General features: G+C 47.1%; 1 protein-coding gene across 1 annotated transcript; it reads left to right on the top strand.

Moving 5' to 3' along the window:
* The first annotated feature begins 2,200 nt into the window (after window positions 1-2,200).
* LOC117059179 (trans-1,2-dihydrobenzene-1,2-diol dehydrogenase-like) lies at window positions 2,201-14,348 on the top strand. The gene is made up of 7 exons (XM_033170731.1): window positions 2,201-2,362; window positions 6,120-6,231; window positions 8,362-8,525; window positions 10,608-10,860; window positions 12,847-12,971; window positions 13,702-13,852; window positions 14,105-14,348. The coding sequence occupies exons 1-7, from the start codon at window positions 2,270-2,272 to the stop codon at window positions 14,212-14,214; spliced, it is 1,008 nt and encodes a 335-aa protein (XP_033026622.1). The 5' UTR covers window positions 2,201-2,269; the 3' UTR covers window positions 14,215-14,348.
* Window positions 14,349-15,425: the final 1,077 nt, after the last annotated feature.

The following is a 15,425-nucleotide window of genomic DNA, read 5'->3' as shown; positions in this document are numbered from 1 at the left end:
TCTCTCAACGGAGAATCCAGGAGCACCAGCTTCTACCCTGCTCTACTCACTATTGATTATTTTATTGATTTCTAGCTAAACTTTCTGCTAAGGTGTTCAAGGTGACATATATTTTATTTATAGACTTTATATGTCGCACACTTAAAGAGTACCTAGGCGGCGAACATAGCACAGCCGTAAAGCAAGGTAAAAAATACTTTCCCATCATTTGCACTGTATAATCCCGAGGTAAGGAGCACCAGAAAGTCTGTTTTGGCTTTTGGAAGTCTTCTCAGGCCACGCCCCCTATCTCCAGGCCACACCTCCTTACTGGCCCAGCTTCAGCTCCTGAGTGTTTTTGGCTGGCTAGGAGGTGACCTTGAACTCTGATGACGCTTCCTGATTGCCTGGACAGAGGAAAGAGGGGGGGTGTTTGAGTAGCTGCAGACATTTGCCTCCTGTCCAGAGATAACGTTGACATTCATTGCTCCACCCACTTTCACCTCTGGCCCCGCCCACCACCACCATGTGACCCTCAGAAGGTGGCCCAGAATGGAATGCAGATCTTGGGCCAAAAAAGGGTTATCCGCCCTTGTTATACACAATAACTGATGAACAAGCGATACATCAGAGCTATACATCACCTGTGTAAGCAGAAAGCAGATTTGTGTGTCCTTCCTCGTCATCCCTACTCATAGCTGTCAACTTTTCCCTTTTCTTGCGAGGAATTCTATTCGGAATAAGGGAATTTCCCTTTAAAAAAGGGGAAAGTTGACAGCTATGTCCCTACTGCCGCCTTCCAAGGCAGCCTGTGTTCCACTGCCAAACAGCTAAAAGTGCAAGAAGAGCCCTGCTGAATCAGGCCCATTGCAAAGGCGGATTTAGGGGAGCGGGACCGGTTTGCCTGCATGGGGCGCCGAGCCAAAGGCGCTACAGGGGACACTGCATCAATGAACAGAAGGTGAGAGATGAAGGGGGGGATTTTGGCACCGCACAACACACTGCTGAAATTTGAAAGCCCCAAGTCCGCCACTGCCCATGGCCCATCTAGTTCAGCATTCTGCTCTCGCAGCGGCCAACCAGATGCCCCTATGGGAAGCCCAGAAGCGGGACCGAAACGCCAGGGCACCTCCCCTCCTGAGATATCCAGCAGCTGGTGTTCAGAAGCATTATTACCTCCGACTGCAGAGGCAGAGCATAGCTATGGCTGCTAATAGCCACTGAGAGCCTTTATCCCCATGTAAAAAACTAAAAAGGTAAAGGACCCCTGGACGATTAAGTCCAGTCAAAGGCGACTATGGGGTTGTGGTGCTCATTTCGCTTTCAGGCCGAGGGAGCCGGCGTTTGTCCGCAGACAGCTTTCCGGGTCATGTGGCCAGCAGGACTAAACAGCTTCTGGGGCAACAGGATGCCGTGACGGAAACCAGAGCGCATGGAAACGCCATTTACCTTCCCACCACATCGGCACCTATTTATCTACTTGCACTGGCCCACTTGCGAACTGCTTGGTTAGCAGGAGCTGGGACAGAGCAACGGGAGCTCACTCCATCGCAGGGATTCGAACTGCCGACCTTCCGATCGGCAATCCCAAGAGGCTCAGTGGTTTAGACCACATCACCACCCGCATCCCTCCATGTAAGACTGTTTGCTCACTGCATGCCATCGGAAAATTATTCCTAACATGGCAGCCTATGAGGTTCTGAAAGGTGTAGAGCCCTGTTGCCAATGTTGTGGGGCGACGGGGATTGTTCTCTCCCTAGGACACAGGGCGGGGAACCTGCTGCCCTCCCGATATTGCTGCCCTCCAGTTCCTATCAACTCGAATCAGTAGGGCTAATAGTGAGGCATGATGGGAGTTGTAGTCCAGCAACATCTGGAGGGCCACCAGTCCCCCAACCTTGGCTTAAAACAGTGGTGGCCAAACTTGGCCCTTCAGCTGTTTTTGGACTACAACTCCCATCACCCCTAGCTAACAGGACCGGAGGCCAGGGATGATGGGAATTGTAGTCCAAAAACAGCTGGAGGGCCAAGTTTGGCCACCACTGGATTAAAAGAACCCAGGACTTTCGGGCAGGGAGGTTTCCTTTCCCGGATTCAACCCCCTGCCATTCCCTTCCCTATCGTGAGCTTCTGCTGCCCCCTGCTGGCTGCTCACCACTCCCAAGAGTTTTTAAAAGCAGCAAACTCTTAAACTGTTACGAAAGTTTCACTCCTCGGAGCTGGTCGCAGCTCTGCCATTAGCCGTGTGCTGCTTCCTAGATCTGCTTGCTGCCTCTTGCCCTCTTCTGCCATGGTAGTCACACGCTGGGGGATCTGCTCTGCAGGGAAGATCGCCCACGACTTCCTGGTCGCCCTGAAGACTTTGCCGCCCGAGGATCACAAGGTAGCAGGGGTGGTTTTTGAGAGGGAAAGCACTTGGGCAGCAGAAACCCATTTTCAATCATTAGCTCCCTGTCGGAGGGGTGGGCACCCATGCGCTTGGGGTTTTGCCAGCATTTCTCGTAAGAAGCAAGATCCAGTCCATGCCCCATGGTTGGGAGAACGGCTGTTCTCTTTGAAGCAACTGGTCAGCCCACAATAATAATTTTAAAATAAAAGAGAATGCTGGAATAGATGGGCCTCTGGCTTGATCCGATGTTCTTAAATGTCGAGACTCATGCATACTCACAGTTACCTGTTCCATGAAAGTATTCTTTCCCCTTCTGCCAATTTGAGACTTTCATCTCCTTGGGGCAACAGCTGTCTCTTGCTTAGGTTGTTAAATACAACATACAGTGCTATTTTTCTAGAAAAAGAAGTGCCAGGACTTATAATGGCAATGGCACCCACCTGAGAGGTGCCGGGAGTGAGTTTTTGTGAGTTCTGGCTGGAAAAAAAAGCCCTGATGGTGTCTCATTCCAAATGTAAAAAAAAATGTGAAAAAGACTCTTGTGAACTGAAAGTGGATACGCTATATGTACTTTCCCTTGTTTATTTGTTTGTTTTCACAATAAAATCTCTAATAAAAGCTAATTTGGAAATAAAAAGTACCGCATACAGCAGGTAGATGACTTGTGTCGGAGGTCCAGGGGCTGGACAGATGGACAGAACCAGGAGAAGTAGTGCTGGAGACGGCTGTTTGCCTTAGGAATCATGGCAAGATTGCAAAAGCCCTTCCTTTTGTTACGGAGAGCAGTTGATTGCTCTCAATAGCTAGGAAAAGATGAGATTTAGGTGGCTTCATGCAAAGAGAAATGAAATTCAGAGTGTGAGACTAAGTCTGTGTACACACCACAGGTTTAATGACAGCTTCCGCCACCCCACACTGAAAAGAATCGTGGGAACTGAAGTTTACCCAAGACAGAACTACAATTGCAGCACTCTTAGCAAACTACTGTTCCCAGGATTCTTTTCTGGGGAGGAAATGTTCTTTAAATATATGGTGCATATGCAGTCACAGAAACTAGACTGTTGCCATTTTCTTCCGAGAAACACATTTTTGTATGCCGCTTTGACTGATGTCCACATTTTTGCAAGCAATTTCTCCTGATATAATGCATTCTTATATATATAGATAATTTTTGCTGGTATATTATTTTTCAGGAAGAGTTTCCCCTGATATGTGCATTGTTGTAAGCATTGTTTGGTTGGAGAACTTGCATCGCAAAATTCAGATAAGTGCAACTTTTGAAAGATGGCTGTGGTGGAATCTACACACGCACGTGTTAAAAACGTTGTGAAAATACTTTTTTCTAAAAAAAAAATCATTTTGAAAAATGCATTGAATTTGCTATAGCTCGTCACCGCCATCTAGTGTCACGGTTGTATATTGCACTTTGCAACACATTCACAATGTTTTATTTGCAGCTGTGTAACTGAGTCCCAAGTTTCAATTCTCACGCTGTTTTGGAAACTGCAAATTTGATATATCCAGCTTTAAATGTGAACTGAAATACATTTCTCTTGCATCCCTATCTGGAAGTGACCAGAGTGGAAGACAGAATATGAGTGGGATGGGATTAGGCTCTGTGAACACTTTCAGCAGCTTTCTGTCCCAGAGATCTGAAGGGGGACTTTGAGGCCTCGGCTATTTATCAGAGTCCTGCATACACACCATCCCTTTAAAGCACACCTACCCAAGAATCCTGAGGACTGTAGTTAACTCCCTGACCTACAGTTCCCAGCACCCTTAACAGACTACAGTTCCTGGGATTATTGGGGAGTGAGCTATACATGTCTGGTGTGTACACAGCCCAAGTGTTTAACCTGTGAGCCCCACCTATGGCGCAGGTGCTGGATCTGGAGGCATGTTTGCGGACGACTTCTCTTTTTCGTTATTGGTTGCATGCGCTGGAGAGTGTTTGGCCGACTCTGTTTGCAAAGTGCTTCGCTGCGCCTTGTGCGTCGGTGTTTGTCCTAGAAGGAAAGAGGGAGGCAGCTGTGGGACTGAAGCCCAGAGCTTGTGACCTCAATTGGCAGCAGAAACTTCCTCTCAGCTTCGAGAAGACGCCCTTCCTGGATTGCTGCTCTCTTTCTGGCCTCTCTAGGAAATTGCTTGCGCTGGAACGTAGTAACCCTTCTCACTCCTTTGGTGCCCAGGATCCTTCTACACAGGCACTTGACTTTGTAAACAGCCTGGCAAATATCTCAAATGGGTTGTTGGCCACATCTTTAAAACAAAAAAACTCATCAGGGTTTTCTCTGGAAAGGGAAGATCCAGATTAAAGAGGCAATCCTGTTCATAAGAAGCTGGCATAAAGCACGCCAGTGTTACATACCCTCCAGGTGTCCCTGTTTTCCAGGGACAGTCCCGGATTTACAGAAGCCATCCCAGTTTCTGATTTGATCATAGAATGTCCCACTTTTCCTTAGGGCGTCCCTATTTTCACTGGATAAATGTTGGAGGGTATGGAGTAATGGAACCCCTGAGCCAAGGGGTAAGTAACTATTATTGTTGTTGTTCAGCCGTTCAGTCGTGTCCGACTCTTCGTGACCCCATGGACCAGAGCACGCCAGGCACGCCTATCCTCCACTGCCTCCCGCAGTTTGGCCAAACTCATGCCAGTCGCTTCGAGAATGCTGTCCAACCATCTCATCCTCTCTCGTCCCCTTCTCCTTGTGCCCTCCATCTTTCCCAACATCAGGGTCTTTTCCAGGGAGTCTTCTCTTCTCATGAGGTGGCCAAAGTACTGGAGCCTCAACTTCAGGATCTGTCCTTCCAGTGAGCACTCAGGGCTGATTTCTTTAAGGATGGATAAGTTAGATCTTTTTGCAGTCCACGGGACTCTCAAGAGTCTCCTCCAGCACCATAATTCAAAAGCATCAATTCTTCAGCGATCAGTCTTCTTTATGACCCAGCTCTCCCTTCCATACATTACTACTGGGAAAACCATAGCTTTAACTATACGGACCTTTGTCGGCAAGGTGATGTCTCTGCTTTTTAAGATGCTGTCTAGGTTTCTCATTGCTTTCCTCCCAAGAAGCAGGCGTATTTTAATTTCGTGACTGCTGTCACCATCTGCAGTGATCATGGAGCCCAAGAAAGTAAAATCTCTCACTGCCTCCATTTCTTCACCTTCTATTTGCCAGGAGGTGATGGGACCAGTGGCCATGATCTTTGTTTTTTTGATGTTGAGCTTCAGACCATATTTTGCGCTCTCCTCTTTCACCCTCATTAAAAGGTTCTTTAATTCCTCCTCACTTTCTGCCATCAAGCATATCTGAGGTTGTTGATATTTTTTCCGGCAATCTTAATTCCATCTTGGGATTCATCCAGTCCAGCCTTTCGCATGATGAATTCTGCATATAAGTTAAATAAGCAGGGAGACAATATACAGCCTTTACAACCTTTAAAAGACATCCGAAAGCAGGTGTCTGAAAGCATCTGAAGGCATATGGCTTTGTATCTTCAGCTGAGCCACAAGTCAAGGGACTTAATGACAGCTGAAACACAAATCAAGCTGTGGAGCCAAAGATCCACTGGATCCTAAACTGCTCATCCTGGTGGATCCTAGCCATAGGATTGCCCCCTCAATAAGGGGGGGGAATAGGGTTGGCATTTTGATACCTAAGACATAATGCAGACGCTGCAAGAAAGTGTGGGGGGTTTGAGGCCAGCAGTTCCTGCCCATTAACTCTTTCTCCTCCTCCTCCTCCTCCAGGTGGTGGCCATTGCTTCTCGCGACCTCAGCCGGGCTCAGCAATATGCCAAGATCCACAGCATCCCCAAGGCCTACGGCTCGTACGCAGAACTGGCTGAGGATGCTGATGTTGGTGAGCTGCCTTCCCTCCTAAAACAGGGCTGGGGAACTTGTGGCTAGAGAGACGGCAACTCCCATCTGCCTCGGCCATCCTTGGCACTGCCTGCCGGGACTCATGGGAACAGGAGTCCAGCGACATCCAGAAGGCCACAGCTTCCCCATCCTTGCCCCCCAAACCTGAGTTCCCACTTCTGCGAGTATAAAACTTGCTTCCCAGCCTTCTTCCAGGGGCTGATGAGGAGACCTGAGTGCTCTTCCAGGGATTCAGGCAGGACAATCCCAGCCCTTTCTGGAGATGTCAGGAATTGAACTCGGGTCCTTCTGCCAACAAGCTACTATGGCCTTTCCTTTGAGGCAGCACTGGATTCTTTCCAGGTGCTGTGACCTCACTGTCTGTCCAAGGCTGGTCCCTGATGCCAAGCGTCCCCTTAGGGCATGTGCCCGCCAGCCCTCTTACAGACAATGCCACATGGCTACTACAGGATGATACAACAGGATCTGTCCCCTGAGGAACACTGATGCCCTTTGTATGCTTCGCTTGCAAGTTTCTGAAGCTTTTTAAATTATAATTTTTAGGAACAAAGGATCTATTGAGCTGCCGTAGCGACCCACTTCTTGGAAATATAATTTGTGGCCTTTCTAAACTCTCTTCTCAGAAAGAAATAATCTGTTATCTATGTGCCTAACCACTTTTTGCTACATCTAAGAAAAAGCTTCTGTGCTGGTGAGCGGCTGACTCAGCAAACACGGACGTATCAGGCTCATCTGATTCCCTCCCTTCTTTCCGCCGAGGTTATCCAAGGTTATGTTGGGAGCCAGCAGGAGCTTGAGGTGCGGGGTATTTAATTAGTTACCATATGCACAATGCGTAATGTTTTATTTGATATCCTGTTGTATGAGGGGCTGGCACTCGTCTGTGCCAGGCGCTCTTTGGTTAGCAGACCGCTTGACAATAATATAGTGTGCAAAAGAAGAAGAAGGAGAAGAAGAAGAAGAAGAAGAAGAAGAAGAAGAAGAAGAAGAAGAAGAAGAAGAAGAGTTTGGATTTGATATCCCGCTTTTCACTACCCGAAGGAGTCTCAAAGCGGCTAACATTCTCCTTTCCCTTCCTCCCCCACAACAAACACTCTGTGAGGTGAGTGGGGCTGAGAGACTTCAGAGAAGTGTGACTAGCCCAAGGTCACCCAGCAGCTGCATGTGGAGGAGTGGAGACACGAACCCGGTTCACCAGATTACAAGTCCACCGCTCTTAATCACTACACCACACTGGCTCTCAAAACTAAAGCAGACTTGGCTCTGTATACCCGAAGGAGGGTCTCCACCCCCATCATTCAGTCCGGACACTGAAATCCAGCTCTGAGGGCCTTCTGGTGGTTCTCTCATTGTGAGAAGTGAGGTTACAGGAAACCAGGCGAGGGCCTTCTCAGCAGTGGCACCCTCCCTGTGGAATGCCCTCCCATCAGATGTCAAACAGATAAACAACTATATGACTTTTAGAAGACATCTGAAGGCAGCACTGTTTCAGGAAGTTTTAAATTTTTGATGTTTAACTGTGTTTTCATATTTTGTTGGAAGCCGGCCAGATGGGCAAGGTACAATTATTATTATTATTATTATTATTATTATTATTATTATTATTATTATTATTATTATTTCCAACATGCATTGACCTTCCAAATGGAAGTGAGACTGGGTCACGAAAAGCAAATCAAAAGAAGCATGGAGACCAGATCTTCTACGATAACCAGTCCTTTCAAGCAGTACCGCTATTGTTAGCTGGAGAACAACATTTCAGATTACCCTATGGACCGTGCAAAGTTTGTTTTTTGTTACCCAGCTATTTCCCGTAGCCATTAGGTGGTCTGTGAGTCTGATTCACTTTAACACACTTTAGTACTGTCAGGTGGTCTGCTAGCAAAAGACTTCCTTCCTTGCAAGGATTGCCCAAATCGTGGAAATCGCTGCTGCCTCTTGACATTGGCAACAAACACTCAATACTTGTGGGCATAAAAAAGTTTATTTGAACTGCACAGAACTAAGTAGGTGGGTAGAATCGGGGTCTTTTCCACTGTCTCTCGCCCGCCCGCCCCCCATTTCCTGCTGGTCTTGGCTATGTATTAACTCTCTCAAATCTCTGTTACAGATGTGGTCCACATTGGGGTGGTGAATCCATATCATCTCCCTACCAGCCTCCTCTTCATCCAGGCTGGGAAGAACGTGCTGTGTGAGAAACCGCTGGGCATGAATACCGCAGAAGTGAAGGCCCTGGTGCAGGCAGCTCGGCAAAAGAACGTCTTCTTCATGGAGGTACAAGGCAAAGGCAATCCCCCTGAAGCAGAGGCAGACTTAGGGGATCACAACCAGCCCGCCCGCACTGGGCGCCAAGCCTAGAGGGCATTGCAACAATGATGAACAACAGAAAGCAAGAGGCAGAGGGGGCGAAGGTTGGCATCGCACAGCGGCATTCAGAGCCGCTGAAATTTCAAAGCCCAATGTCCACCACAGCCTTTCGGTTCACATATAACACCCAACCATGGCTTAGGGCTTATCGACACTTACTTTTCCTCCGCTCTTTCCAAGCATGGCCTGCACTTTAAAGTTCCGTGTCCAAGCACCCTTTTTTCCACTTCCCCCACAAAAACCCTCTCTTTAAAGCTGAATCGGAGCAAACAGAGAAAGACTCAAATTGCCGTTTGTTCCGAATGAGCGCTAAAGAGTGTGTTTTTCTCAGGGGCGAAAAAAGGAAGATCCCTCAGACAGGGAACTTTAAAGTGTGGACCTGTGCCTGGAAAGAGCATGGCAAAGGGTAAGTGATGATAAGCCCTTAGTGACAACTAGCAAAGATACAACTTCCCGGAGTGGAGATCCCGCTCCTGCCTAGGTCCTGCTGCTGCCACATTGCTGTGAGCTAAGCTACAATTTGCTTGAGCATTAGAATCAAATCCAGGGTTGTGGTAGGTCCATCCTCCCAATGTTGGGGAAGGTTATTCAGAATCCCTCCAACATGTGGGTGTGTTCTCCGGACGGGTGGCTAGCTTCAAACTTCCCGTTTCACCAACGGTTTCTTCAAGGTCTGGACTTTTCTTTGGTAACAACAATACAAACCATCAACATCAAAACAGAACAAAGAAAGAAAACATAACTCAGCTATTCACAGTGCCTCAGACTCCCATCCTTCCAATACAGCTATTAGCTGAGTTATATTTTCTTTCTTTGTTGGAGGGATTCTGAATTAGCTTCCCCAACATTGTGAGGATGGACCTACGCGTCTGATAGACATTTGCTATACCATCTTCATCATTATATTGAACATTATATGGCACTATGTATTTTTGCACTTTGTAAATTGCACTTTGTACTAGCACTTTGATGATTTAAAGCATATATAGGTTTGCCTCTGATGAAATATTTATAAATGCCCTTTGCATTATGATATTGTCAGTTTCGTTTCATATTTATGCAATTCTTCCAGTGATATACACGGTTTTGTATTTTTTCCATGTAACACAACAACAGCAGGACCAGGGGAGGAACATAGCAGCTGCGATCTTTACTGTGGGATCCTGTATGTTTGCTTCTTTGTGCTAAACCATGGTTTAGCTTAGCATTATGTTCAAACCCAGTCACTGGCTATGTTCGGACGTGATGACAAACCATGGTTTATTGTGGTGGGAACCAGCTTAGCCTCCCCACTCACGAGGCTTACACATCCTTCCTCTTTCCCTCTTTCCCTGGTGTGGCCGTGAGGATGTTTGAAGCAAGCTAGCTCCAAACCATAGTTTATGAAACTGACTTGCTTAAACAAGCCATAGTTAAACTTTGGCATGGTGTAGGATTCAAGTATAAACACTAAACTGTGGGGAATTCAAATGGGAAGCAAATCTGGCCGTGCTGGGGGGGGGGGGGGGCGGAAGCCCTGCTGGAAACCTGGAAACTAGACCCCCCCCCCCAATGTTTTAACAATGCTTGTGGAAATGCTGTTTCTTCTGGCCCAGCACTAGAAGTCCAAAAGGGCTGGCAGCCGGTTGCCAGCATTCAAATCAGCCCTTTTAGCTGCTGCCCTAACACAGCCTTCCCCAGCTGGGTGCCTTCCAGATGTTTTGGACTACAACTCCCATCAGGTTGGCCAATGGTCAGGGATGATGGGAGTTGCAATCCAGCAACATCTGAAGGTTCAGCCATTCTTGGCATCAAACTCCCCATGTTTTTAAGACTATCAAAAATGCAAACTGAGGGTTTTATCACTGTATGCTCAGCTTGAAGAATATTTTTTTTACCTTGCTCACTTCTTTATGGGGCTTTACATAGCTTGTCTTAATAAAGGACCAGCTCTGGATATTCCCCCACCCCAATGTGCCAACATGGCTATCTGCAATTTTTGTACGCCAGGGTCTGTGGACGCGTTTTTTCCCTGCTTCAGAGAAGATCCGTTCCTTGCTCAGCCAGGGTTCTATCGGGGATGTGATGGTGTTACATGCTGAATTTGGGAGTCCGCAACTCTCCATCCCCAGATGTGTGGAGAAAGAGCTGGGGGGAGGTGGCCTTCTGGATATTGGCTGCTATTGCATCCAGTTTGCCTGCATGGTCTTCAATGGAGAGAAGCCAGAGTCCATTCTGGCCTCTGGATTCCTGCATGACACGGGTGAGTACTTGGCTGGTCACTTTCCTTGTCAGGGGAAGAAATAAGGAGTTTCAGAAATTGTCCATCAAGGAAACCAAATGAAAAAATGGCTGGCCCAAGTCATGAGAAAGAAAGTTCCTACAGTATTTAAGGCGCCCTCCTTAAATAAATATCTTCTTCTTCTTCTTCTTTGGCAACCACTCATAGCTGTGTATATTTATCTTCCATGAACACGGTTTTAACAGTGAGACCGTAAATGACTGTGGAGGCCAATTCTGGATCCACACATCCTTCCACAGTGGGGACATAGGTTTCCAGGTGGGGGTTGATCATGGTGAGGGTTTGCCAAACGTGCCTTCCTCTTAGTGTGTTTCTCCCTTTCGTCCTGAGTTTGAGCATCTTCAAAACCCATGACACCTTTGGTAAAGGCTGTTCTCCAATTGGAGCGCTCGCAGGCCAGTGTTTCCCAATTGTCAGTGTTTACACTACATTTTTTAAAGATTTGCCTTGAGATAGTCTTTGAACCTCTTTTGTTGACCATCAGCATTACGCTTTCCATTATTAAGTTTGGAATAGAGTACTGTAGTTGCTTTGGAAGATGATAATCAGGCATCCACACAACATGACCAGTCCAACGAAGTTGGTGTTGAAGAATCATCGCTTCGACACTGGTGATCTTTGCTTCTTCCAGTACACTGGTATTAGTTTGCCTGTCTTCCCAAGTGATGTGTAAAATTTTCGGAATGTGCTCTTAGATATGGGGAGAAATTCAATACAGTTCACAATTAAAGTCAAATCTATCAAATCCATACTCTATGAAACAATATGAGAGCTAAAACACAGTCATGTTTCTAAACTCCCACTTTTCCAAATTTCACAGTGGACAGATCCTTCCATCCCTATGTACTCTCTGCTGTCTCGGGGTAGTGCTAGCAGGTTTTGTTTTGCTGTGGGTGACAGAACATTGCTTGCTCATGGGATTCTTTTAATATTTATTGCCAATTACAAAACGAGAAGCAGAAGACAAGTGGGCACGAATTGCAAGACAATAGAACCACTATGTCACATCCGATCCCCACAGAGGCCACATGCTTTCTGCCATCTCCGTGCCTCTGTCCCTCTTTCTTTCAAACTCCCCTTTGCTGTTTCCTGTCTCTGACTGTTCAGCTGGAAGAACGTCTTCTTCTCCAAACTCTTGCGGGGATCTAATTCGCAAGCACAGAGAGTGCCTCAGATTCTAAGAGACCGTCTCCCAAGCATTACCTGACAAAACAAGATGATCCTGGAATCTGAGCCAACAATTCAGAAAGGGAAGGGAAAACAAAGGAAAGTTAAGCCAGGAGCTGTAATTACATTTTACTGAATCATTTGCTGCCTTTAAAAAAAAATAAATGGTGTCTCATTCTGCTGCCTGAAGTTACTCACTTCATTTTGCCCAATGGTAGAGCTGGCCCTTCTTACTGGGGAAGGAAGGGGAGCAGTACGGATGTGGAGGTTTGGGATACCTTAATTCCCACAAACAGATTAGAAGGGCTGAGGAGCTGCACTAACTTTGAAGATATAGAAATCCAGAAGATGCACCTCTTTTGACACCTGAGATGCGTTCCTCCAGACTCTATCAAATCCCTGTGACTATGATCTGTGACTATAAAATGTTTTCAATTTTCAATTGTTGTAACCCGCCTAGGACTTGCTAGTGAAGGGCAAGTAATACATAGGATGATTGTTGTTGTTGTTGTTGTTGTTGTTTTGACACACTATAGAAACTTCTTTTTGCTTTGTCAAATTTTGGGCATAGTTTGATTTTTCTCCCTTCTGGTGTGAGCATTTATAATCCCTGCCTCTGCTTTTCAGCCCGAAGGGGGACACGGTGGCGGGTTTGTGCTTCTTTTAAAAGAAGAAATTAAAAACTGCTGAGGTGTATCTGTGAGTGGGTGCCAAGGAAGACGGAGGGCAGGAGAGGGTTTCCCACCCCCCAGTGACAGGCTTGTGTTTTGTTTTCCTCAGGTGTGGACAAAACCGTGTCAGTCATCCTAAACTACTCGGGAAATCGTCAGGCTGTCCTCACCTGCACCATGACAGCCAGGATGCCAAATCGAGCCAGCATTAACGGCACCAAGGGCATGGTCGAGGTAACTCCTAGTTTCCGATCCAGGGGCTGAGGCAGTTTGAGGGGGGAAATTGTACCTGGTTCATTGGAGATGTATTTTTTTCAACCCTGCCCCCCCTCCCCCGATAATGTTGGACTACAACTCTCATCGTCACTAAGCATTGGCCAAACAGGCTAGAGTTGATGGGATTTGTAGTCCAATGACATTAGGGGACCCTGTGCTGTGCTGTAATCCGAAATGGAGTCCTTAGCTGGAAAGCAGTGTCACATTTAGTCCTATATTTAAGGCACTATGATACCACTTTAAACAGCTGCGGCTTCCCGCAAAGAATTATGGGAACTGTAGTTTGTTAAAGGTGTCGATAGGCAACTCCCAGAGCTAGAATTTTTAGAGTGGTTTAACCCACTATCCCTCTTCCAAGGCAGTAATGGGAAATGTAGCTCGGGGGGGGGGGGAAATATGGGGTCTCCTGACAGTTCTCAGCTCCCAGAATCGTTTGGAGGAAAGCCATGACCGTTTAAAGCTTCCTTACATGTAGGGCCTGTGAATATGGCCCAAATGCCGCAATAGAAACACCTTGTATGTAAAGAAGGGCATTCTAGGCAGACGGGGAGAAGGAAGCAGCAGCTAGAATAATACAGGGCGGCGGTGTCCGTTTTCTTCGAAGGTGGCCGTGCGAAGCCAGTTTCGTGGCATAGGCAGGCGCGCACACCCTCCCCAGTTCTCTCTCAGTTCCCTTGCTTCCTGCCAGATTCCATCTCACTTCTGGTGCCCAACCGAGTTGGTGGTCAACGGGGAGAGAGAAGAGTTTCCCCTGCCTGCCCCATCCCAGAAAATGCACTTCCAGAACAGCACCGGCCTGCGCTACGAAGCGGAGCATGTCCGGCAGTGTCTCCTGAAAGGTAACAGTTCGAAACACCGCTGACTCGCTTTTATTGGATTGCCTTGGCAGAAATTCAATAAGCCACGCTTTTGTAAAAAAAAAACAAGCTGGAGGGGGCAGAGTGAGGGAAGGGGGAAAGTTTGCTTCAAAATCAGCCTTTGGGACTACAACCAGGTCCAGGTCCCCCAGTGAGCTTCCTGGCCAAGTAGGAATTTGGAAACCTGCTGGGGTTTTTTTTTAGCCTTCTCTCCTCCCTTCCCACTCCTTCTAGGTTTGAAAGAAAGTCCCATCCTGACCCATGCGGACAGCGAGCTGGTCAATTCCATCCTGGAGGAAGCTCGCCGACAAGTGGGTGTGTTTTACCCTCAGGACAAAGTGTGACACACACTCCATTACACACACACCCTCCTGCAAGACCCCATATCCAGTTTCAAAAAATGAAAATAAAAATGCACGCAGATGGACTTCAGCCGTGGTACAGACATGTATGGCCAATAAAGCAGCTCTTGCCAATTTTGGACGGTGAGTTATTGTGTCATCCAAGGAGGCCTGGATAGGGGGTGGGAGAAGGGAGTGGGAGCATGGGCAAGGGGAGAAATTTGGAACAACAGGGCTGGGATAAAGACTATGTGAGACATGGGGAGCGGAGGGGTTAAATAACAAACCAGGTATTCCCCAGGATAAAACTGTCCTAAGAAACACAGTGGTGCTCAAGTTGTCCGTCAGCTGGGTTTGGTGAAAGCCTTCTTTTACATTAAGTAATACTTTGGTTGGGACGCGGGTGGCGCTGTGGGTTAAACCACAGAGCCTAGGGCTTGCCGATCAGAAGGTCGGCGGTTCAAATCCCCGCAACGGGGTGAGCTCCCGTTGCTCAGTCCCTGCTCCTGCCAACCTAGCAGTTCAAAAGCACGTCAAAGTGCAAGTAGATAAATAGGTACCGCTTGGCAGGAAGGTAAACGGTGTTTCCGTGCGCTGCTCTGGTTTGCCAGAAGTGGCTTAGTCATGCTGGCCACATGACCCGGAAGCTGTACGCCGGCTCCCTCGGCCAATAAAGCGAGATGAGCGCCGCAACCCCAGAGTCGTCCGCGACTGGACCTAATGGTCAGGGGTCCCTTTACCTTTACCTTTACCTTTAATACTTTGGTTTAAGCAGAGTGGGATTCCTGAATTTGCATTTAGCCAGAATTCTGGGTTAACAGAGCCAAAAAGATTGAGCTTTTTTTTTTTTTAAGTGTCTAGCAGCAGGCCACACACATTTTTGTTAGGGAAATTAAATTAAAATTAAGGCTAAATGGTACACAATGGACTGGACTGTTTCCAGATGTGTGTTCATTGGGCACAAATCCTGATTTGTTGGCACAACACATGGACAGAGGTTATACATCGCTTGTGTCACCTCACTTGTTCCATTCTGCATTCATCCAAATTAGCACGCACAATATTTTTACGAAGTTATACAACATATAATGACGTTATATAACTATCTAGTGGTTGCTAGATAGTGCAACTTTACGACACCTTTCCACGATCCAACTTTTTGCAGCAAGTGATAGAGAAATGTACAGGATAACAACCGCTAGATGGAGCTGTCC

Source organism: Lacerta agilis, chromosome 14, assembly GCF_009819535.1.
Source record: "Lacerta agilis isolate rLacAgi1 chromosome 14, rLacAgi1.pri, whole genome shotgun sequence".
Taxonomy (NCBI): Eukaryota; Metazoa; Chordata; class Lepidosauria; order Squamata; family Lacertidae; genus Lacerta; species Lacerta agilis.
The sequence above is the reverse complement of the archived record's forward strand: the minus strand, read 5'-3'. Positions and strand labels throughout refer to the sequence as shown.